The sequence below is a fragment of the Eurosta solidaginis genome, chromosome 3, assembly GCF_040869045.1.
Source record: "Eurosta solidaginis isolate ZX-2024a chromosome 3, ASM4086904v1, whole genome shotgun sequence".
Classification (NCBI taxonomy): domain Eukaryota; kingdom Metazoa; phylum Arthropoda; class Insecta; order Diptera; family Tephritidae; genus Eurosta; species Eurosta solidaginis.
Genome location: NC_090321.1, coordinates 206,504,553 through 206,531,548, shown reverse-complemented (window position 1 = coordinate 206,531,548; position 26,996 = coordinate 206,504,553). Strand labels below are relative to the sequence as shown.

The 26,996-nt window shown below is 37.5% G+C and overlaps 1 protein-coding gene across 1 annotated transcript in view; it reads left to right on the top strand.

Moving 5' to 3' along the window:
* Positions 1-26,996, top strand: part of vg (vestigial) — a 140,495-nt gene that overhangs the window by 51,947 nt on the left and 61,552 nt on the right. Inside the window, 1 exon segment of the mRNA XM_067774823.1 lies at positions 9,231-9,482. Coding sequence (XP_067630924.1) covers positions 9,231-9,482 — 252 coding nt within the window.

The window sequence follows — 26,996 nt, the reverse complement described above, 5'->3', positions numbered from 1 at the left end:
TGTAAATACATATTTTAGCACAAATTTGTACAAATAAGTGTTCTTAAAATAAACAATTTCCTTTAACTATTTTGATGCATTCCCTTTAATTTAACTAGTGAAAAAACTCCTATGAAATGGCAGTGAAATCTCCCTCTCCCTCACATTCATAATACCTACTTTTCTCCCATAACCGGTTCCGCTTTTTCGAACATTGTTCAGAATAGGAGGAAAGGGAGATGTGAAAAAACTCGCACGGAATTTTCGTTTAGAATTGAACTGCATATAAAAATAGTCATAAAAGCCATTCTTTCAAACCCACTTATTGCTGGTTCAATCTTCTATCGACCAATCCAAAGATTCGAGTCGTCGGGGCTTCGATTTACAGAAAAGATCGGTTATTTCGTCAATGTCCGTTTCTATTTCTTTGTGGACGTTCCCTAGTGCCAGACCAGTCAGTCGATTTTCAGACATGTTAACTCTCAAATAAGTCTTCAAGCGCTTTAGAACAGAAAAAGAACGCTCAGCGGTCGCTGATGTCACGGGGATAGTCGCAAATATTTGCAATAGTGTCGTCACGTTTGGAAAAAATGAAGAAAAGTGTGCTGATTTAATGATTTTCAGGGCATCAGTAGCTGTTTGAGCACTCTTGAATGGATCACTTTTGCAATGGTTATGCCACAATAAAATATCATTTTTCAGCACTGTCTCATTGTGACTGGTGAGATCTTCTTTATAAACTTTAGCAGCAAGTACAATTTCTTCAATCGTTACTCCTGCAGAGTATGCTGGAATCAGTCCCTCCAGAGGCAGTATTTTCGAAAATTCACCTTTGAACCTAGACATCAATGAAGGAATCATGTAGTACAGGAAAGGATAGTAAATTATAGCTCTGGGTTTAGCCCCTAGCCCTTTTTTGGCCCTCTTTAAAATGTTTACCCTTTTTTGGCTCCAAATCTATTTGGGCAACTCGGATTGTGAAATTTGTAATGTGTGTATCAAATGACATCGAAATTTTATTTTATTTTTTTTTTCGTTATGATGATGTGGCAGCTTGGTAATCAGCTGATAATAAAACATTAATCGATTATCAAGTGTCATCACTTACACAACGTAGAAATGAAAAGGTGAGGAAATATTTTGCATAAAACGCCACTAAAGATTTTTTCATAAGATATTTATTAAAAAGGCAAGTGCCAGCAACAGCAGAAAACTTCGAAAATGAAGAAAGCGATGAAAGTGATGAAAGTCGTTTCGATGACAAGACGAGCCATATGTGCCGGCGTTAAGCTTTTTCTTATATTTGGCGGAACAAAGTCATTACTGCTTACTTAACGTATTTTTATTATTAAAAAATGTAAATAGAATTATAACTAGTAAGGACGGGGCTGAAAATATGATGTTAAGTTTTTAACGAGTAGAGCCCTCTATGCAATTTATTTCAACTTTTAGAGCTTCCTAACCATAAGAAAGTGAGTTTAGTTCAATTTCTGTAAAAAATGCGAGATGCATTCAGTAAAAATATTCACAGTAGACAATTTTTGGCATAAAAAATTTAAAACCATACCGTGTGTCCTTAGTATGTCGCTACGTGCAAAATGAACATAACTCGCACGTATTATACCTCTACCTTGCACGTAATAACTTAGTTCGAACGGAGAACACATGATACAGTTCTGGGGGGGAGGGCTTTAGCCCCCATAGCCCCCCTAGGTCCGCCACTGGATACAGCTGACTTTGATGGCTTGTCAGAAACTAATGGTTGCCAGATGTATTGAATAAAGCTGGTTTTTAGGTGCAATAGTATATGAACTATTGGAAACTACATGCCTTTTTTGAACACTTCAAAGTTTAAAAATTGAGTTTATGTCACAAATTTTGGATTTGGGAACAATGTGCAGCGTATTAATTAACATACAGTCATTTTATTGTAACTCATTAGTTATTTGAGGTAAATATATACCCTTAAAATAGGATTTTTGTTTTACCAGCCTATGAAAAAGTGACTACCTATGTAAAAACGAATGCAAAGCTCAAAAGGACATTAGAAGAAAATCGAGTGCTTCTCTGGATCATATTAAGAGATACTCCTACATACCTAACACATAATTTTTGACACCACGAAACAATGTTAATACAAATACAAATTTTGATAATTCCCCAGCCGGCTGACAAATTTAGAGATAAACATTTATTTATTTAATTTTTGAAATATTTATCCACACTTCCTTACAATACTACATAAAATTGTCATAAAAATGCATAAGTGTCTGTATATGTACATATGTACATACATATGTATGTTAATTTTAACATAGCTAACAAAATTAAATTAATGGATACGAAAGTTAATGACATTGAAAAATCTGAAAAATTTTTGCAAATTAATTAGCGGCAGCGGCAGTAGTAACAACAACGCTTTTGTGCTTATAGCGGGCGAGCATTCAAGCGCAAAAGTTTTTAAAACATACTCCTCTACACACACACATTCATATGTACATGCATACATGTGTATGCACTCATGTATCCGTATCTATATAAAAATGTACAAAATTGTATGTATATGGAGTAAACTATATTAAAAATTCGTCTGTGGAATGTGAAAAATTCAGATGGACTTGGCTTGAGACGAAAGGAGAAGTCGCGCGACTAAAACGCTCAACATCATCCCTGTCGTCGTCGTCGTAACGCAGCAAAGAGTACGCAACCGCATTCCGATCGAGGCGCAACGCAGCTACTGGAATTTACTACCAACACCTGCCCGCCAACGAAATAGCCATGAGTAGATCAGTTTGTTTGTTTACATAAAATGAATTTGTGTATGTGTGTAAGTGAGTTTAGCTTGATCACTTTCAAACAAAATATTTTTAAAATATTCGCAAAACGTGCTGAAAATATGCGTAAAATTCATTAAGAACGATTAGAAGTCGCATAAATTTAATGCTCATAAAAATTCTATGATGAATATTTTTATATGCAAAATTTAAATATTTTTCATTGTTGCGCTACGTCGTATTTAGAAGAAGACAAAGAGAATTATGACTAAAGTGGCGATATAAGTAAATATTCGTATAGTTTTCTACATATTAAGATAGGGTAAACGCACGTGTATCCGGACACTAAAGGCCCGAACACATTCAACTTTTGCGTCGTTTTTGCGCTGGTGTCACTTTGAAATAATTCACGCAGGAAGTTTGCTTAGGTTAGGTTGAACTGGCCGGTCCATGAGGACCTCACATAGACTGAATTAGTCCGCAGTGTTGCCAGAAGTTTGTTTTAACAACCAAACTGAAACTCCCTATCAAAAAACCAGGACCTATGTTATAAAATAAATCTGTCCTCTTGGCAAATACTAGAAGATTCCAAGGACTTAAGCCACTTGCTGCTTCTAAATCTGACAGCTGTATCACTCCTAATAGCTGGAGTCTTAGCCTGGCAATCGCAGGGCACGAGCACAAAAACGTGCTCGATCGTTTCCTCCTCCAACCCGCCCTTCCTAGATCTGCTATAACAGACCAAGCCTAATTTAAAGGCATGTGACGCCAGAAGGCAGTGTCCAGTCAGAATACCCGTCATGAGTCTACAGTCCTCTGTTTTTAATGATAGAAGCAACTTTGTTAGTCTAAGGTTGTAAGGGCGCTTGAACCCACGCATTTCCCGCTTGGTCGATCATGTGTACCTCTCGCCTTCGCTTAATCACGCCCAGACTAATTGTGACGTCTACGGAGTAAGCTTCAAGGGATGCGCCCTTTTTAGCTAGTTCATCCGCTTTCTCATTCCCATCTATTCCTATATGCCCTGGGATCCAATATAGATGTATGCTTCTCCCTGTCCCGATTCTCTCCAGAGACTGTTTACACTCTAACACGCATTTAGATGTTATGCTATGCTAGATTGTTGCGTTAATTGTGGATTGACTGTAAATATAAAAGTTAACACAGTTGCAGCTCAAGCTATTCTCTTCCAGAGTTTCTACTGCTTTGGTTACGGCTAATATTTCCGCTTGGAAAACGCTACAGTAATCCGGCAGCCTGTAGGATCTGCTTATTTCCCGATCAGCACAGTATACCGCAGAGCCTACTCCTTTCACAACTTTGGAACCATCTGTGTACACATGTATCGCCTCGTCCGCCATTTGAGCTCCGTTGCGCCAACCGTCCACCTCTATTGTGACCTTGTTTGAAGTTTGTTTAAAGATAGCAAATTTTTTCCCATGAATACGGAAATATTTTTCTAAATGAAACGAATACGAATTAAGGGATTTCGCAAACAATTTATGAGATTGGAATAAGGACCATATTGGTAACGATAAGTTACGACCACACGAACCTCAGAAACTTGAGGCGGTTATATTTCTTGTATTGCATAGATGCATAACCCAAACTTCTAAACTGTATGTATTTGGAAAACCTTAGTATGCCATTAATCGTATCAGTTTCGTTTTAGTTTGCTCAGCCTAGGCTGCTCGTATTTTATTTGTTGGTCATCAACCCTCATATTAATTACAGGAGGATCCGCCCCATTATGAGGACGGCTATCTTTGTTTTTTATGTTGCCAGCTGAAGACCGTGACTAGCTATCGGTCAAAACACATTGGTTTAAACTTAACAGTGCCAGCTTCGTATCAAGGCAACCACGTCATCTAGGAAAGCGAGGAGAAATATGCTTTACGGCAGGTGTTTTATTACCATATTATTTGTTATATTTACCATTATTTGATACCGGGCTCTCAGGTAGTCCTTTAAAATATTGTGGCGTTGACATCACTATGCTCCTAGTTAATAATCGCAACAACAAAACACAGCAAGCAGCGATACTTACATATGTACAAGGCATGGAAGAGATATCTCACACACACACACATGTAGTCATCAGCCGAAGTAGTTACTCACACATACTCACGCATATGGCTAGTAGAAAAGCATTAACTACAAATATACATGTACATATATATCTGGTAAACCAAGCATGAGATACCACTATTCGCGAAATTACTATACCTTAGGAGAAATGGGTGAACAAGAAAACCGAGAGTATAAAAGCAGCGCGAGCTGTGGAGTCAGTAATCAGTTTGATTTAAACACGCTATTAGTTGCAAAGTGCAGTATAATTGTGAAGTATAATTGTACTACTCCCAAAGTAGTCTATTAAAGACCATTTTGCAGTACAGAATATTGGATTTATTTATTCGACAGCTCAACGATTCCAACGTTAGCAGAAAGTTTCAGATAAGCGGAATTTCCCAAAATTCGTTACAATATCATGTCGTGCCACTTCTGCCATGGCATCCATTGTAGAGTTATCTTTCCGGAAACTATGCTTTTCTTGTGAAACAGTTCCCCCACCCTCAAATTTTAGAATGGTTGCCTTTAAATTATAAAATTTTCTCTGATCCGCATTTGCTTAAGTATGTCGATGTTCGAATAGTTGTTCATGGTACCAGGAATGCGAAAATTATATGGAAACGGGTCAATTAATCAAAAAAAAAAAAAACAAAGATCGTGCAAACTTGTCTTTAGTCCTCTAAAGTTAAGGCCAATTTATCCATTACTTGAAATTAGTAACAGAGACCGCATATTTGCATAAAACCCTAATAAAGTTGTTCGACTGAAACTTACCTATGATCTTAGTATCTGGACAGCCAATTCGTCTTAACCACCGTAATCTTCGAGCTCAGCCTCTACAATGACGCGTAACTGTGAATTCAATTTTACTGAAACTACTTACTTACTTAATTGGCGCTTAACCGTCTAAACGGTTATGGCCGTCCAACAAGGCGCCCCAGTCGCTCCTTCGCTCCGCCAACCGGCGCCAATTGGTCACAACAAGGGAGTTTAAATCGTTTTCCACCTGGTCCTTCCAACGGAGTGGGGGCCGCCCTCTACCTCTGCTTCCATAGGCGTGTTCCGTTAGAAACACTTTCTTGGCCGGAGCATCATCTTTCATTCGCATAACATGGCCTAGCCAGCGCAGCCGATGCGTTTTAATTCGTTTTACTGAAACTATGTGAGCTTATTTAAGAAATATACAGGATTGCGACTGTATTGTTTTTGAGACTATTTATAGGTGAGTAATCTTTTAATGGCCAAAACAGGGCATAGTGTTCCCACAATGCGCTTCCCGGATACTAGTGCGTTTACCCTATATACTGTAGCGACCACGAAAATGGCAGTGTCTATTTTTATCAGATTTTTACAATTAAATTCTTCCCTTTTTATTTTCGATTATTTAGGAAAACTGAAACCAATTTAAAAAACCTTTTCGAGGAATTCGAAAATTTTATGAAAATTTTAGTGTTTTTATTTAGAGTAGTGTTGAATTTTTTTGAGTATGCGGTAGCACAATCCTTTTTAATTATTTTTCTTTTTTTTTTTTTGTTAAGGGTATTTCAGAAATTTAATTATGAACAATTTCTATGCAAGAAAATATGAAAAAAAATAAATTTTTAAATCAATGATAATTTTGAAAGACATATTACTTGCACTTTGTCGGACTAAAATTGGCTGGACGAAATTTTCGTAAAATTTTTCAAGTTTTCGAAAACTTTTTTATACTCAGTTGAGCAGAGCTCACAGAGTATATTAAGTTTGATTGGATAACGGTTGGTTGTACATATATAAAGGAATCGAGATAGATATAGACTTCCATATATCAAAATAATCAGGATCGAAAAAAAATTTTATTGAGCCATGCCCGTCCGTCCGTCCGTTAACACGATAACTTGAGTAAATTTTGAGGTATCTTGATGAAATTTGGTATGTAGGTTCCTGCGCACTCATCTCAGATCGCTATTTAAAATGAACGATATCGGACTATAACCACGCCCACTTTTTCGATATCGAAAATTTCGAAAAACCGAAAAAGTGCGATAATTCATTACAAAAGACAGATAAAGCGACGAAACTTGGTAGATGAGTTGAACTTATGACGAAGAATAGAAAATTAGTAAAATTTTGGACAATGGGTGTGGCACCCCCCACTTTTAAAAGAAGGTAATTTAAAATTTTGCAAGTTGTAATTTGGCAGTAGTTGAAGATATCATGATGAAATTTGGCAGGAACGTTACTCCTATTACTATATGTACGCTTAATAAAAATTAGCAAAATCGGAGAACGACCACGCCCACTTTTAAAAAAAATTTTTTTTTTAAGTAAAATTTTAACAAAAAATTTAATATCTTTACAGTATATAAGTAAATTATGTCAACATTCAACTCCAGTAATGATGTGGTGCAAAAAAATACAAAAATAAAAGAAAATTTCAAAATGGGCGTGGCTCCGCCCTTTTTCATTTAATTTGTCTAGGATACTTTAAACGCCATAAGTCGAACAAAAATTAACCAATCCTTTTGAAATTTGGTGGGTGCATAGATTTTATGACGCTAACTGTTTTCTGTGAAAATGGGCGGAATCGGTTGATGCCACGCCCAGTTTTTATACACAGTCGTTCGTCTGTCCTTCCGCATGGCCGTTAACACGATAACTTCAGCAAAAATCGACATATCTTTAATGAACTTAGTTCACGTGCTTACTTGAACTCACTTTATCTTGGTATGAAAAATGACCGAAATTAGACTATGACCACGCCCACTTTTTCGATATCGAAAATTACGAAAAATGAAAAAAATGCCATAATTCTATACCAAATACGAAAAAAGGGATCAAACATGGTAAGGTAATTGGATTGTTTTATTGACGCGAAATATAACTTTAGAAAAAACTTTATAAAATAGTTGTGACACCTACCATATTAAGTAGAAGAAAATGAAAAAGTTCTGCAGGGCGAAATAAAAAACCCTTAAAATCTTGGCAGGTATTGCATATATAAATAAATTAGCGGTATCCAATAGATAATGTTCTGGGTCACCCTGGTCCATATTTTGGTCGATATGTGGAAAACGCCTTCACATATACAACTACCACCACTCCCTTTTAAAACTCTCATTAATACCTTTAATTTGATACCCATATCGTACAAACTCATTCTGGAGTCACCCCTGGTCCACCTTTATGGCGATATCTCGAAAAGGCGAACACCTATAGAACAAAGGCCCACTCGCTTTTAAAAATACTTATTAACACCTTTCATTTGATACCCATATCTCACAAACAAAGTCTAGAGTCACCCCTGGTCCACCTTTATTGCGATACCTCGAAAAGGCGTCCACCTATAGAACTAAGCCAACTCCCTTTTAAAATACTCATTAACTCCTTTCGTTTGATACCCATATTGCACAAACGAATTCTAGAGTCACGCCGGGCCCACCTTTATGGCGATATCTCGAAACGGCGTCCACTTATGGAACTAAGGATTACTCCCTTTAAAAAACTCATTAACACCATTCGTTTGATGCCCATATTGTACAAACAAATTCTAGGGTCACCCCTGGTCCACCTTTATGGCGATATCTCGAAACGGCGTCCACCTATGGAACTAAGGATTACTCCCTTTTAAAATACTCATTAACACCTTTCTTTTGATACCCATATTGTACAAACAAATTCTAGGGTCACCCCTGGTCCACCTTTATGGCGATATCTCGAAAATGCGACCACCTATACAACAACCACCACTCCCTTTTAAAACCCTCATCAATACCTTTAATTTGATACCCATATCGTACAAACGCATTCTAGAGTCAACCCTGATCCACCTTTATGGCTATATCCCTAAATGGCGTCCACCTGTAGAAATATGGCCCACTCCTTCATAAAATACTCTTTAATACCTTCCATTTGATACACATGTCATACAAACACATTCCAGGGTTTCCCTCGGTTCATTTTCCTACATGGTTATTTTCCCTTATGTTGTCACCATAGCTCTCAACTGAGTATGTAATGTTCGGTAACACCCGAACTTAACCTTCCTTACTTGTTGAGATTAGGTTGCATTGTTGCTGTTACAAAATCCATAGAAGTGTTTGCTTAAAATATCGAATAACAAAATTTATTTGACGAAATGTTATAAAAGTTTCCACTGCTATTTTTCTCTTCGCTGCTGTAAATATAAATACTAGGGATGTTAGCTAAATGAGGTTGACATTACAGGAATTGGAATGGGATTTCGGAGATTTATCTTTATTTTACTACGGAACCAAAATTGGTAGTCGAAGAAAGGTAAAAAAAAAAAAACACGTTAATGCCAGGAGGATGTCGAATAAATTGAAATTTGCAATATCTATTAAAATCTTCACTGCTTACTAATATTTCTTAACTTAAAATCGTAATTACCTTTCCATATTTCTGCAGCTCGACTTGTTGGTTCACATCACAACGAATCCTCCTGTTCGTCAAGTCCCGAATCACCTCGCCATACCTTGCATGGAGCTCAGGCGAAAGAACTGCCTCTACCATTAGATAGCTCAACTATTAATGGACAGGGCAGAGCGCAATATTTATCAGCCACCTGCGTCGTATTCACAAATTATAATGGAGACACGGCCAGCGTTGTAGATGAACACTTTTCGCGAGCGCTCAACTTTAGCAATAAGGATAGCAAAGGTAAGTTGGCAAATGCCATATTATCAAAGTATGTAAATTTGATTATACACTAATATTTAGTAGATAAATAATTAAACGCATAGCAGGCTTGTGCAAACAAACCATTAAATATGTATTTATAATTAAGTATGAAAATAATTTTTATGTATTTATAACCAAATACAGATTTTCCAAAGAAATTGCACGATAAAAGTGTGTATGACAATATGAATGTTGCATTTCACTTGAGCTAAAATGTTTCCATGAAAATCACACTTGAAGTGTTATGGTGTTATGCCGCTTTTTGGTAAATGCCGCTCCTGAAAATGCCTTACCAAACTAGATAACCAATGTCAGCAAAAACAACACGCGCGCCACAATTTCGCCACATTTGATTTACATGACTAATGATGCCTTTTATAATGCGCTATGGTTGATTGTCATTGGGTTTGTATGGTGGTTGTATCTACCAGACTCTGACTTTGGTTTGTGATGATCAAACAGCGTCTGCTGTCATGTAACTGTCACTACAGTGGTACAATGTGTCGCATTTAACTCGTCATGTATGATAAACATACTTACAAACATATGCATATACGTAGTACGTGTGTGGTTATGCTCGGGAGGAAGGCGGCACAGTGGGCGAGAAGATGCAGAAAATGGCCTAAAGCAAAAAGCATATTCAAATTATTTAATCAATTTTCGTGGTCAAGGCCAGTTTTTATTTATTCTGAAAAAGTGATTTACAAAACTCATTACCAGGATGTTGCATAACTGAATAAAGGGGAAATGGCGTGCAAGAAGAAACGGTGGATTTCTTAAATATTATTTCGGAATGTTTCTGATTTCATGAGGAACTTTTTTTCCTTGGGCACCAAAGCTTAATCCTTTCAAGATTCTGTGCACTAATACCTTGTCAATAAATAATGAATATTTAATGAGGCGAAGGACTCATTGTACAGAATTGTTGTAACGGTAAAATGCATTCAAAAACTATATACTCAGAAATTCGAATACACTTTTAAAACCTGAAATCAAGGGCCGAAATCTCCTTTTCATACGTTCTGGCATTCGTTGAATTGTGACCTTATTTTATCATTAAAAGAGGAAACTAGTCCTTTCCTTGTTGTGTACAGAAAAAAAAAAAAAATTTAAATACTTGGCATGTTTTACCTCCGAAGAGATTTAAGCAGAGCTTCTCTTCCATATTGCATCGTGCTCCTTTTAATTTTCCCTAAAAATTGGCGAAGTGCTTGCTAAACTACTGTCGAGTGTCGACCACGCTCAGAAAAACCTTTTCTAAATTTTTGATGTTGTTTTGCCCTGTACTTGACCCCAGGATGCTCTGTGTGGTAAGCGGAACACGCTACCACCACATCACGGCTCCCGCAGCCGTGTATATGTATGTATATGGGGTGTGAGTTTATTTCTGCCATGAAAAGCTTCTCAGTGAAAACTCTTTTGCCTTGCAGATACCGCAGTCGGCGTAAAACGTGTAGGGACCTATTTTTGAGAAAAACCAAAAAGAAGCGCGACGTAAACTGGAAGAGAAGCTCGACCAATATTCAATTCGGTGGTATATCGCGCCTTGCATTTATTTATTTTTATGTATATACTAACGCTCGAAGTGATAAATGCTCCGCCATATTGAATTTTAGAAAATACTAGCAGGGCCGGTTTTAACTTCTTACTCTCCCTTCCCCTCTCTACCCCTTTTCTTTATATTTTTATTCACTCTTCCGTCTGCCTTTCCCCTTTTCTGCGTCTCTTTCTCCCTCTCCGTCTTTTCCCTCACCTCTTTTCCGCCTAATCTATCCCTATCTCTCTCTCTTCCTCTAACTCTATTTCTTTCTCCTTCCCTCTTTGCTCTTCTCTCTAGTTCTTCTTGTTCTTCTTCATCCCTTTTTCCCAGTCTCAGTCCCAGTCCCAGTCCAAGTCGCAATCGCAGCCCCAGTCCTAGTAATAGTCCAAGTCCCAGTCGCAGTCCAAGTCCTAGCAATAGTCCAAATCCCAGTCGGTCCCCGCTGCATTTTCCGAAAAAAAGTGTCATAAATACTAATCTAGGTAATCGGCTAAATCGAACCAAGAACATAATTTGTTCGAAAATATCGGTCCTGGTCCTTTTTCTATATACCAAATTTACAGGCAAATCGAACCGTGAATGTATATCCGCTTTCGATTTATGACCACTGCATTCTGATTTCAGCCCACTGTGAGCTCTTCTGCCTTGATAAGTATGCGCTAATATATTAAAAAGATTAAGGCATTGAATATATACATACATACTCCTCAAACTGCCCCCACACTCTCCGCACTGGATTTTCACGTAAATGCCATGTCATAATGAGTGCGTACAAGAAATTAACAAGAGTTTTAATTCAAATTGTTATTAAGAATTATATATATATATTTTTTTTTTTTTTTTGCCTCAGTTGATGTCTCAATATTGCTCCTATTTATTTACTTTTTTTCATACATATTTTCGTACAATAAGATCTTGAATAAAGTTCTAGGTATAAGCAGTTCATAAATTAGTCAAATCGTGGTGGCGTTGCAGTCGCTCAACCGCTTTAATGCCGCCACCGCTGCTGCTGTTGTTGTTGCTGTCATTGCCTGACACTTGCTGCTTGTACTTTTCGATTTTGTGAAATTAATTACTGCATTTAATGAAGATAAACGCGTTGTCTTAAGCACATGACTTGTCTTTTTTCATGTCTTTCAACGTCTCATTTGAAGATTTTTTTTTTTTTGGTAGCCCTTATGTATTTACTTTTACTTTCACGTGTTTTGGTTGTAATTGTCTTATTTTTTGCTTATTCATTAGCATATTTTGACTCATTAACGCAAATGTTATATCAAAAAGATTTAAAGGCTGGTGCGTAGCCTCAGGAATTCGGTCGTCTTGGCTTTTTGAATTTTTCATTATTGGTCACCGTGTCAGCGGTCGCAGGTTGCTATCATAAATGTACACAAGTATCAAATCATACTTAATCAAAAATCAACAAATTAAATTATATTAAAAAGTTCAATTCTAAAGGATAATCCAAATAGTTATTAAATGGTTCCAACAAAAATTCCAAATGACCTCGAGGCAGTATCAAAATGATCTTGAAATTATCCTAAAACCAACTCCGAAACAGTACAGAAATGAGCGCGAATTATCTCGAATAAATTTCGAGTCTCGAATTGATCTCATAACAGTCTTGAAATGATTCCAAAAAATTCCGAAACTATCCTGTATTATCGAAATGATTTTGAAAATTTTCCCGCGAAAATTCCAAAATAGTCCCAAATGTACCTATTTCCGAAACGATCACGAAAGACTTTGGAAACTATCCCGAGTAGATCTGAGAATTATCGTGAACTCAACTGTGTTCGCAGTTTACACCATATGTTCAAAATTCACAAGCCTGGACCCTCTAAACTGAGCGTGAAACTGTCTGGAAAATTTATTTTGAGCCTCGAATTGATCTTAAAACAGTTTTGAAATTATCCCCACAAAATTCCGAAAAAATCCTGGAATGATTGATATGATATGGAAAATAGTTCCGAGCCAATACCGCAATAGCCCCCAATATATTTCCCAAATTGCTCCGAAACGATCACGAAAGAGTTTTGAAATTATCGTGAACTCAACCCCCAATAACACTGCCACGAAAGTCTTGTTAAAGAAACGGCTTCAGGTTTCGCGCCTTTATAAGCTTTAAATTTTTTTCTTATACGTATATAGGTGCCACGCCCTCGTACCAAAAATTGTATTTTAATAAGTATCTAAATATGTAATAAAATCAATCAGCTTGGCAATTGTTCATCCTCTGGCGAGCTTTACAGAATTCAGGGGTGATGGACAATTTCTTTACTACACTATTTGCTTCCATTTTAAAATTTTTAAATTCATTTCGACACCTTTCCAATTCTTCTAGATTAATTTTCAAACCTTTTAAAGCATATGAAAGATGGGTGGGTGGTCTTAGACTGAAGTGCCATAGAGGCCGCATCGATAGTAAGTAGGATCTTGCAATGGAAAACCAATAGCCGTGTTTTTTTAAACGTATATACGTCTACGTTTGCGGCTAAAAAAACGCGTATGCCCACTTAGATAATGTTTAGGAGAACCATCTAGCGGCAACTAGCAACAGAACATGTTGTACCGAAAAGCGGAGACACGCACCTCTTTTGGCGATAGTGTATAGCCTGTACATATATGCGGCGAATAAGTGGACAGCCATCATTTGTAGACGTAATACATAGAGGTAAAACATAGACACATATTTCAGTGGTATCTGAGTTTATTTGAAATTTAGGAGTACTAATTTCCTGCGCAGCAATTTCAGAAGAGTAGATATAGTTTAACGATTAGTAGTCCATATAAAGTTTTAGCGTATACGTATATAGATGTAAAAAAAAAACACAGCTAATAACATAACAAAATTATAGTTTTCGATCTTCTTATTGAGTCAAAAAGCTTCATTTCTTTCATCTTATTTGCATTTTAACAGAATGTTTTCGCTAGCGTTTTTTGGACTACAACAAACCGAACTTTTAAAGCAAAAACGACATTATAATGCCCTGCCCATCTAGTAGGGTTTAATGTTTTTAATGTTATTGAAGTTAAAGACTCACTTTCTTTATTATATATAAAACTTGATAAAATATTCCGTCTTTTGATACTAAGCCCCTATGAATTATGGTCTTTAGTTGTCTCACTTTGAATTTGGAGCAGAGCTTATAAAAATTTACTTTTCAAATAAAATAAAATACTCAGGTACAATGTAAAAAATATATTTTTGAGCTCCAGGTCTGTTGGCCCGGTGCCCTCTTCGTTGGGAGCCCATGGCATTTTGCCAGTCCTGCTACCATATTGTTACGCCACTGGTCTTACATAAAGAAATAAACTGAATTTTTTCGAATTTATTTATTCAGTACCACCAGTAGCGGGTTTGAGGGGGGAGGGCGATCGCCCCTTCGGCACCAGACTAGATTTTTTTTCCAAAATTTATTCGGAACAAAATCTTTTCACGAAGCCCCAGAAACCCACTATTTATATGCAGTATTTGTATAAATATAATGATGGATATTTGATCGTTACTTTTCGTAATGCAGTTTTTGTATGCATACTTTAATCAAGTATCAATTTTCAAATAATATTAGCGCTCAACAGTAAGAATGCTCATGCAAATCAGTCCAATGCTCAGAAATATTTGCTCTGTTGATAACATAGTGAATCAAACCTTACTTTATTGAATAAAGTTTATTCACAATCTTCACTCTCACTCTACACATTTTTCACCACTCTCTACTGGGCATTTGGTATCCCTGTAGAAACTGCAATGCACATATTCAATTACAGTAGAATCGCGAGAAAGTTAATCGCCAGTATTCGGACTTTTACCACTAAAGTGGTAGATCTACCACTATTTTTCTTTTATTTGAAGTTCTACCACTTCTACCATGCAAGCTCGAAAAAGGGTGGTAGCTTTTTATAAAAGTTTTTTGAAGAAACCTTTGCTTTTCCATAATTTTTTGAGAAGAGAAACAATATTATTTGTAGAAGAATAGTTTTATAAAACTCATAGTAACACCTAGCGATGCTTTGATCACCATTGATTGAAAAGATAATAAGAAGCGACGAGCTATCAAGAGCATCAAAGAATCTGTGAATACTGAATCGGGTTCGAATGTACCTATACCACTTTCACAAAATTCTATTGTTGAAAAATACGACATAGGTAATTTTGTGGGAAAAAACATTTATTAGATGATTTTACGAAGTACAACTTACTAAAATATCCTTGGTTACCACCGAAGGACTATATCTTCACTTTTTCGAGTCATAGTAAAAAAGGAAAAATAGAAAACCGATACTTTAAACATCATTTTTTAACTGAATATGAGTGGCTTGCTTATTCTGAACAAAAAAAATTATATTTTTGTAAATATTGTTTCTTATTTGCAAGTGTTACTGGTGACTCGAAATCGAATGTTCCTCTCAATGCACTTGCCAAAGTTCCTATGACATCGTTTGCAAAGTTGTCCGGTAAAGAAGGTGTACTAAATAACCACGCTATTAACAAATATCACTCTAAGTCAGCCCTTTTTAGTCAAGAATTCATAAATACTTATGAAAATTCAGGAAAGGAAATCACTAATTTGCTTTCTTCTCATCACATGGAACAAGTTGAGAAAAATAGAAGATTGTTGGAGATTATTATAAAAACTATTATTCTTTGTGGGAGACATAATTTAACATTAAGAGGCCATAGAGATGACGGTAAACTTAACTTTTCTGAATCCGCAACAAACGAGGGTAATTTTAGGGCAATTTTGAAATTTTTAGTCGCTGCAGGTCATATCTACACATCCAAGAGCTACTTATATAAGCAACACGACTCAAAACGATCTTATTCAATGCTGCAAATATGATATTCAATCTATTTTGATAGAGAGGTTTAAATTTTATGCTATTATTTTCGATGAAACTACTGATTGTAGTTATACTGAGCAACTCAGCCTTTGTTTGCGGTATATATATGATGGCAATATAAGAGAAGATTTTGTTACTTTCCTTGATGCGTACGATTCGATCCGAGAAAAAGATGTTATAAACGGAGAAAAAAAATTTACAGGTGTAGCCTTGGCACACATAGTGATCGATATTTTTAATAATTTAGGACTACCCTTCGAAGATTGCGTAGGAATTGGAACGGATGGATGTTCTGTAATGACATCAGAAGTTAAGGGAGCTATGCAGGAACTTCTTAAAATATTGTTACGAATATTAGCAAAACTAAGGAGTGCTGCCAGCTCTAAGCCGATCTAAGCAGTGACGTGAATGCACATCAATAATTCAATCATTATGTATCCACATAAACGAATAAATGATTGCGTCTACACATATGTACACATTCCGACGAGCAACATTTACATACAAGGCAGCAAGAGATGAGATGTCACACACCGATGAATTTACTTATACGCTTATGTGTGTGCGGGAGACTGTAAACTACAAACACATGCATATACCTTATCTGAGTTGTCACAAGAGTGAGCAATAATTTGTGCACGTAGTTGTGGCTGGCAATTTTGTAGCCGAAACAACTAGTAAGTTCTGGAAATCGAAGAGCCTAGAAGTATGCAGCGTAAACTATAAAAGCGGCGCCAGCGAGTAAGAAGAATTCAGTTTGATTTGAATTGTCAAGCAGTTACGAGTAAGACGATATCTAGCGAGCAATAGCACTATTATTTTGAAAGTCAGTTTCCTTTAAGCTATCAGTTTGGTTATTAAGCTATTCGTTGTACAGTTGGAGTGTTATTGTGAAGTACCTTAATAAAGGCCATTTTGCATTACTACAAATTGGAGTTATTTATTCAACAGTTTAGTGATTCGAACTTAGCAGAGGATTGCAAATAAGAGGATTTGCAGGAAATTCGTTACAATTGGTGTCAGAAGAGGAATTGTTGAATAAATTCCAAAGGACAACAAGGACATGGCAAAGTTCGGTGAATTGAAGATCCAGCAACTAAAGAAGGAGTTGGAAACCCGTGGATTGAATACAAGCGGCGTTAAACTTGAACTTCAGGCACGGCTACGAGAGGCAATGGAAGCAGAAGGAATTGATGTGGAAGAGTATGTCTTTCACCTTGATGGGGAGGAGACAACAAAAATTGAAGAGAAAAACGAAACATCGCAGACGGTTACCAGCACAGATTTGAACATGATTTTGGCTGCAATATCTGCTCAAACATCGACAGTGGCTTCTCAACTGGAATCGCAAAAGACAGATATAACATCTCAACTGGCATCTCAACTAGAAGAACAGAAAAAGTATATGTCATCTCAACTAGAAGAACAGAAGACGTATATGGTATCCCAACTGGAATCGCAGGAAACCCGTATAACATCACAATTGGAAGAACAGAAGACACATTTGGCATCTCAACTGGAAGCGCAAGAGGCACGTATATCTGAAATGTCGGCACAAATTTCGGAACAGGTATCATCACAGCTCTTTGTGAAACTGGAAGAACAGGATGCAAAAATTTTACAACTCGAGGACAAAATTGATGCCGAAATAGAAGCGTTAAAAGGTCGTATGGATCAGTTACAACTAAACCGCCCAGCTGTTTCAGCGAGTAATCCAAAGGTAAAGACACCATCCTTTGACGGTTCTGTTCCTTTTCAGGTCTTTAAGCTACAGTTTGAGAAGACCACAGCAGTGAACCAATGGAATGCTGAAGATAAAGTTGCAGCTCTGTTCGTGGCACTGAAAGGGCCTGCCGCGGAAATCTTACAGACCATCCCAGAGTACGAGCGGAACCACTACGAAACATTGATGAGCGCTTTAGAGAGACGTTACGGAAGCGAGCATAGGAAACAGATATTCCAAATTGAGTTGCAAAACCGCTACCAAAAAGCAAATGAGACATTGCAGGAGTTTGCTTCAGATATTGAAAGGTTGGCTCATCTCGCAAATGCGGACGCACCCGTGGAATACACCGAGAGGGTAAAAATCCAGAGTTTTATAAATGGCATACGAGATGTGGAAACGAAGCGGGCTACATATGCGAATCCCAAACTAACATTTGCTGAAACGGTATCGCATGCTCTGATACAGGAAACAGCGTCGCTTCTGTGTAAGCCAGTTTTCAAAGCACGCCGTGTGGAAGTAGAAAGGCCAGAGTGGGTAGAAACAATTTTGGAAGCACTGAAGGGATCTCAACAGAAGAATGCCGGAGTTATTAAATGTTTCAAGTGCGGCAACCCAGGTCACATTGCACGTCATTGCGATCTTGGTCCTAATAGTTCCAACAATGTGGGTGGCCGTAAACGCAAAGCTGGCGGAAATGAGCAAGAGCGTGTCGAAAGTAAAGAACGAAAACTTGCCCCAGCTATTGAATGCCCTGTGATATCTGTGTCGCAAATTGGAAGGAAATCAAGCAGTCTTACCGTCAGAGGGAATGTGGATGGCAAAGAACGAATACTGACTGTAGATACGGGCGCATCTCATTCCTTGATCCGATCTGACTTGGTCAACAGGAGAGTAAAACCGTTACCTGGAGCAAAGTTGCGTACGGTCACTGGCGAGTATAACCAAGTTCAGGGAGAAGTGATATGTGAAGTATTGATTGGGAAGGTCATGGTCCTACACAAATTTGTTGTGGCGGAGATTGTTGATGAAGTTATATTGGGAGTAGATTTCTTGGTTGACCATGACATTAAGATCGATATGCAGAGAAGGGTGATGCGTTATGAGAACCAAGATGTGCCACTTAACTTTAGTTTGGAAAAAGGGTTCAGCAGTAATCGGGTACTGGTGGAGAAGACTCGACGAAGGCCACGGAAGTCGAAGGCAAAGGTTGATAGATCGAATGGGCCAAATAAATCAAAATCAAAAGTACCTGCGAGAGAAACACTGGCATTGACAAAACCTAAAAGACGCAGGAAAATGAAGCAACGAATTTTCGAGAAGGAATGCGAGGGTAGTTTCAATCCAGAGCGCACTACTGTGGGGAAACGTGGGAACGATACTGATTATGCAAAGCAAATCCGTCCAGCGCAAGCCCTACGAAGTAGTTCATCGGCCAAACAACAGAGTGTAAAGGAACGAACCAGGGTATTGAGTGGTACGATGAAACACAGGTACCATGAGAACAATAATTCGAAAAGTTTCTTGGCGGGAGATTTGGTACTGTTATACAACCCTCACCGGCGGAAAGTTGTTCCATCCAAATTTCGGTGCAGTTGGGAAGGCCCGTACAAGATTGTGAAGAAGCTCAGTGATACCATCTACCGCATACAAAGCATTGAGATACCACGGAGTAGAAGAGTGGTACATTTGGCGATGCTAGCAGCGTTTAGATCGAGAGATTTGTCTGATCGGGACGATCAGACTTAGGTGGAGGGCAGTGTTACGAATATTAGCAAAACTAAGGAGTGCTGCCAGCTCTAAGCCGATCTAAGCAGTGACGTGAATGCACATCAATAATTCAATCATTATGTATCCACATAAACGAATAAATGATTGCGTCTACACATATGTACACATTCCGACGAGCAACATTTACATACAAGGCAGCAAGAGATGAGATGTCACACACCGATGAATTTACTTATACGCTTATGTGTGTGCGGGAGACTGTAAACTACAAACACATGCATATACCTTATCTGAGTTGTCACAAGAGTGAGCAATAATTTGTGCACGTAGTTGTGGCTGGCAATTTTGTAGCCGAAACAACTAGTAAGTTCTGGAAATCGAAGAGCCTAGAAGTATGCAGCGTAAACTATAAAAGCGGCGCCAGCGAGTAAGAAGAATTCAGTTTGATTTGAATTGTCAAGCAGTTACGAGTAAGACGATATCTAGCGAGCAATAGCACTATTATTTTGAAAGTCAGTTTCCTTTAAGCTATCAGTTTGGTTATTAAGCTATTCGTTGTACAGTTGGAGTGTTATTGTGAAGTACCTTAATAAAGGCCATTTTGCATTACTACAAATTGGAGTTATTTATTCAACAGTTTAGTGATTCGAACTTAGCAGAGGATTGCAAATAAGAGGATTTGCAGGAAATTCGTTACAATATGTACCAATGCTAATCATTGTCCGTGTTTCAACCATTGTCTTAATTAGTCGCTTGCGAAAACGTCGAAAGTTCTTCAAACAAAGGATTGTATTGCGTTGATGAAAAAAATTATCAGTTTTCCAAATCAGTCTCCGGAACGTACCATAGTTTTCAAAAAACATCTGCAGGAATCATTAAGTGGACTATGTGAAACGCGCTGATCTGAAAAACATGATGGTATAATGCAGTTTGAAGAAAACCTCACAAAAATTGTTGCTACGTTTCAAGAAATTTCTACTTGGCAAGATTCAACAACAAGTTCTGAGGCCCGTTCTATGTTGAAATCTATTTGCGAGACAGAGTTCGTTATTTCAATGATTTGTTTGAGCAATGTATTTTCTGTTATACGACCACTAAGCTTACTTTTGCAAACACCGTCAATAGATTTGAATCAAGCTTCTGAAGCATTGAGTGCACTTTGCGAACATTAAAAAACCATAGACTTGAAGCAGGAAGTCGTTTTTCGGGACTTTACAAAAAAATAGTGGCTTTAGCAGAGGAGTTGAAGTTTGATATTGTCCTCCCACGAATTGCTAAAAAGTAAATACATCGAGCGAATTACACTTCATCAGACGCTGAAGAGTATTATCGAAAAGCAATTTATATACCTCTTCTTGATCATATTATTCTCGATTTACAAGGTAGATTACCTGAAGATACATTGCAAGTTTTTAATCTTAATTTGCTACTCCTATCGCGAATCATCATAGATATACACTGCAAAAAAAATTTGTCTAAAGAGCTTGTCCAATATCTTGGTAAACGATACGCATCTCTTATTGGAGGAAATAAAATTAATCTAGATGGAGAGTACGAAGTGTGGTCAGAACGCTGGTCTGATAAGCAACACAAAAAATCAATTCCACTATCAGCTGAAAAAGTTTTAAATGATTGCAATGAATATGAGTTTCCATCAATAAATGCTCTTATCAAAATTCTCGCCACGCTTCCAGCCAGCAATGCTTGTGCTGTAAGGAGTTTTTCTACACTTCGCCGGTTGAAAACGTGGTTGCGGTCCACAATGTCCCAGAACAGACTCACTGGTCTTGCACTTTTAAATACCCATTTCGATATTGAGATTGATATTGATCATATAATTGAAAGATATGTAGAACAAGTAAGGAAGGCTAAGTTCGGGTGTAACCGAACATTACATACTCAGTTGAGAGCTGTGGAGACAAAGTAAGGGAAAATCACCATGTGGTAAAAAGAACCTAAGGTAACCCTGGAATGTGTTTGTATGACATGTGTATCAAATGGAAGGTATTAAAGAGTGTTTTAAGAGGAAGTGGGCCATAGTTCTATAGATGGACGCCATTTAGGGATATCGCCATAAAGGTGGACCAAGCCTGACTCTAGAATTTGTTTGTACGATATGGGTATCAAATTAAAGGTATTAATGACGGTTTTAAAAGGGAGTGGCCCTTAGTTGTATATGTGAAGGCGTTTTCGAGATATCGACCAAAATGTGGACCAGGGTGATCCAGAGAATCATCTGTCGGATACCGCTAATTTATTTATATATGTAATACCACGAACAGTATTCCTTCCAAGATTCCAAGGGTTGATTTCGCCCTGCAAAACTTTTTCATTTTCTTCTACTTAATATGGTAGGTGTCACACCCATTCTACCAAGTTTTTTTCTAAAGTTATATTTTGCGTCAATAGACCAATACAATTACCATGTTTCATCCCTTTTTTCGTATTTGGTATATAATTATGGCATTTTTTTCGTTTTTCGTGATTTTCGATATCGAAAAAGTGGGCGTGGTCATAGTCGGATTTCGGCAATTTTTTACACCAATACAAGGTGAGTTCAGATAAGTACGTGAACTGAGTTTAGTAAAGATATATCGATTTTTGCTCAAGTTATCGTGTTAACGGCCGAGCGGAAGGACAGACGGTGGACTGTGTATAAAAACTGGGCGTGGCTTCAACCGATTTCGCCCATTTTCACAGAAAACAGTTATCGGCATAAAATCTATACCCCTACCAAATTTCACAAGGATTGGTTAATTTTTGTTTGACTTATGGCATTAAAAGTATTCTAGAACGGACGGATCCCGAAAATTATACAGAAATGATCCCGGAAGTGTCCCAAAATGATCGCGAAACAATCCCGAAATGACCCCGACGGGATCCCGGACGGATACCGAAAACCGTCCAGAAATGATCCCGGAAGGGTCTCGATATGACGCTGACGGTATTACAAATAAGGTGAAACTAATTAATAATAAAAGCATGTTAATAAAGCAGCAGGCGCGTTGAAGCGAATGAAGAGTTACAAACAAACATACCGGTGAAGCTAATAAAAGCGTGCTAAAAAAACAATTGAAGGAGGGATGATGGTGGGAGGAGACGGAGAGCACCACCGATCGTTTTTCCAAAAATATTTAGATCTCGATCTGTATGATCCAGATTCCAAAAATTGTTCATTTAGGAGAACATTTATATTGAGTTATAACAATTTATAGATTTTGCACCAGAGGGGGAGAGGTGAGGGGGGCGGGGGGGGTGAGGGGACGGAGGGTGTCACTGCTCACTTTGTAAGCCCTCGACCTATCTGACCTATTGAGTTTGTAATAGTGGTGAAGGCAGTAAAAGTAAAGTTATATGTCTGTGAAAAGTTTTTTCTTCCGGGAAGTGGACCAGGATACATATTGGTGACTAGGGTCTCGAGATATAGGCCAGAACGTGGACCCGGGCACCCCTAGAATGTGTGTGTATTTTGGATATCAAATGAAAGCTGTTGCTGAGAGCTTTTAAGTAATTTTTATTGTGATATTCGATTTAGTCGCATCAGCTTGGCAAAACTGATAAATATGCATGCGAAGCCGAAATAAAGACATGAATTAATAATACCCACATACCTATTTACATACGTCCTATTCGATTTGTCTGAATTTGGTATATAAATTTGCCTATATTAGTATTTTTTTTTTTTTTTTTTTTTTAATAATAAACCCAACGGATTAATACCCTCCACAGCCCGCCCAACCGACACGAGGGGCGCATCCGCATGACGCACGGATTTGTTTTTGTTTTTGCCGAGTTGTTGATAGGCGGAGGTTTGTTAAGCGTCGAGATCTAAAACTGCTCAGCTACAGAATAAAAATCATCAGCTGAGTATTATATACATAACAGTAGAAAATTATACATATAGTAAATTGTTAAATAAGTTAAGGATTTAGCATATAAAGATTTTTATTTTTTTTTTTATTTTTTTTTTTTGTTACGAGTTAAGATAGGATAGGACAGTTTTCCTCATAGTAAAAAGTGAATCCGTTATATCAAATGAATTCGAATGAGAGTTAAAATCATGACACAAACACCGGAAAGTTCATTTAATTCGAAATTAGTTCTACACTGCCTCAAAAGAAGAGGTTTGTAATGTCTTGACACTCGTGATGGGACATTGAAGTTTACTTCGTTCAAAAGAAAGGGGCTAGAAATTAGTCCATTGAGTAGTTTAGCCATAAATAATACGCCTAGCATTTCTCTACTGCTAGCGAGAGTTGGAAGATTGATAAGCCTTAACCGACTAGTATAAGGTGGAAGATTATATGCAGAGTCCCAATGAAAATTCCTTAAAGAAAAAAGTAAAAATTGCTTCTGTATTGACTCAAGCCTATCTGCATGAACTTGATATCGCGGATTCCAGACTACTGATCCGTATTCTAGTATCGGTCTAACTAATGTGGTAAAAAGGGCTGTGGTTACATAAGTGTCACTAAATTCCTTAGACCATCTCTTCACGAATGATAGAACACTTCTAGCCTTATTGGCAGTAGTCATAATGTGAAGGTTGTAACTAAGTTTAGCATCCATCGTAACTCCCAAGTCAACAATATAATTTACTGATGCAAGACAAAAATTATCAATTACGTAAGAGGCTGCTGGCAAAGATCTCCGAGAGAGGCACATGAACTTACATTTATTGATGTTCAGCGGCATTGAATTTGCGTTGCACAAAGCAACTAAGCAGTTTAAATCCGCTTGAAGCAATGGACGTTGTTCAATAGACTCATAAGACCTAAAGAGTTTTACATCATCAGCATACATTAAAATTTTGGAATATTTTATTATGGTACAGATATCATTAATAAATAGCAAGAACAGAATTGGACCAAGATGACTGCCCTGTGGGACGCCAGAGGGAACATTAATGACCTCTGAAAGAGTATTTTTAAAAATTACTTGTTGCGTTCTACCGCAGAGATAAGAAGATATCCACTGAGTGAGACCTGGTTGGAAACCAATTCGATCCAGCTTGTGGATAAGCAATGAATGGGAAACTTTGTCAAATGCTTTACTGAAATCAGTGTAAATAACACCGGTGTGCAGATTTTCTCAAAATCCATTAGAAATATGAGTTGTGAGTTCAAGTAGGTTAGTAATGGTAGATTTGCCTCTACAGAATCCATTTTGAGAGTTTGCAATTAATGCAGAAATGGAAAATGTTAGCTGATTAGTAACAATGGCTTCAAACACCTTTGGGATGGCAGACAATTTTGCAATTCCTCGATAATTTTCTACACATGACCTACTGCCGTTTTTCTGGAGGGGTATTAGAAAAGATTCCTTCCAAGTGAAAGGAAAAACTCCATGTTTTAGGGACATGTTGAATAAATCAGTTAGGGGCAGATAAATGTGTTCTGCACATCTTTTAAGAAAACATGTGGGAATTAGATCAGGACCGTATTTATAAGATTCCTTCAAAGAAGTTAAATATGTAAGAACCTCTTCTGGAGATATTGATCGAATATTAATTGCGTTAAGTGAGTCAAGTTCATACGGGTATTCACTAGACAAAGAAATTATTTCAGCGGAATAGTTAGATTTGAAAAATTGTGCAAATAAATTAGCAATAACTTGATCGTCGCTAGAGAAATCATCACGGTATTTCATACCAGAAGGAAAGCCTTTAACCCTACGTTTAGAGTTCACGAAATTAGAGAAAGCTTTCGGATTGCAAGTTATTTTCTTTTTCATGGCACAGAGATAGGTATTGTAACACTTTTTATTTAATTCAAAATATTTATGACGGAATATAGAGTACTTCAAGTAGTCGGAGAGTGACCCCGTCTTCTTGTACAGCTTGAAGGAACGCGTTTTTTTGTTTTTTAAAGATTTCAGTTCTTTGGTGTACCATATTTGGACTAGTTCAGTGAAAACACGTTTACGCTTAGGTACATGTCTGTCCAGAACAGCGTCGATGACGGCGTTGAAGTCAGAAACGTTTTTGTCAATATCTGCACCGTATTTGGGCCAAACTATTGTAGATAAAATTTGGTTGAGTTTATTAAAATTAGCCTTCGCGAATTCGAATCTAAAACTAGAGTCGTTTTCTGTGGTAGTGCAACTCCGAGAACTTTCTTCCAATTCGTAAACTATTTCCAGCGAAGGATGGTAAGGATCCTCAGGTACAGTAAGAGGTTCACCCCTCCTAAGAATGGATTTTGATGTATCATCAACAAATATCAGATCAAGTACCCTCCCGTACATGTTTGGAACTATATTTATCTGTCTTAGGCAAAGTTCAGTTATTTCAGCTAAAAAGTCGATGCTGGAGAATTTTGAAGAAACCGGTACAATACCATGGTCGGATGTGGTCCATGATACGTGCGGAAGATTAAAATCACCCAAGACAATTATCGAGTCAATAGGCTTCAACAATAAACTGATATCTTTCAGTAACGAAATATGGTTCATATACACCGAGGGATCTGAAGATGGTGGGATATAGCAAATGGCAATATAGGTAAAACCTATTCCCAGCTGGGTTCTAATGCACTTAAATTCCGTAGCTTCAATAACAGGTAAATTTACCTCAGCAGAAGGTATAGAAGAATGTACCGCGAGCTTTTTTCCGGGAAGTAGACCAGAGACGGACTGGGACTGGGATTAGGACTGGGACTGAGACTGAGACGTGAAGTGGGACTGGGACTGAGACTCGGGATGGGACTGGAACAAAATACATACCACCCTCTGGGACTAGCAATAAGATATGAAGAAAAATGAGAAAAACTTGAGAGAAGAGAAAAGAGAGAAGGAGACTGAGAAAGAGATAGAATGAGACGAAGATGGAGATAGATGAAGCGAAAAATACGGAGGGAGGAGTGAATACAAAGATTAGGAAAAAGTGTAGAGGGGCGAGGGAGAGTTAGACGGAAAAAGCGTATTAAAATGTATGCAGATATACAAATTTAGGGCAGAACAACGATATTAAATTTTTTGTTATAATTTGACTTAAAAAAAAAATTTTTTTAAGTGAGCGTGTTCGTCATGCGATTTTGCAAATTTTTGTTTAGCACACATATAGGAATAGGGGTAACGCTGTTGCCAAATTTCATCATGATATCTTCAACGACTGCCAAATTACAGCTTCCAAAACTTTCAAATTACATTCTTTTAAAAGTGGGCGGTGTCACGCCCATTGTCCAGAATTTTACTAATTTTCTATTCTACGTCATAAGGCCGACCCACCGACCAAGTTTCATCGCTTAATCCGTATTTTGTAATGAATTATCGCACTTTTTCGATTTTTAAAAATGCTCGATATCGCAAAAGTGGGCGTGTTTATTGTCCGATATAGTTCATTTTAAATAACGATCTGAGATGAGTGCCCAGGAACCTACATACCAAATTTCATCAAGATACCTCAAAATTTACTCAAGTTATCGTGTTAACGGACAGACGGACGGACGGACGGACATGGCTCAATCGAATTTTTTTTCGATACTGATGATTTTGATATATGGAAGTCTATACCGATCTCGATTAGTTTATGCCGTTACAGATTACCGTTATGCGAACAAAGTTAATATACTCTGTGAGCTCTGCTCAGCTGAGTATAAAAAAAAATGTATAGCTTCATTGCATAAAATGCATAATACGTGGTGTGATCCGATTGACA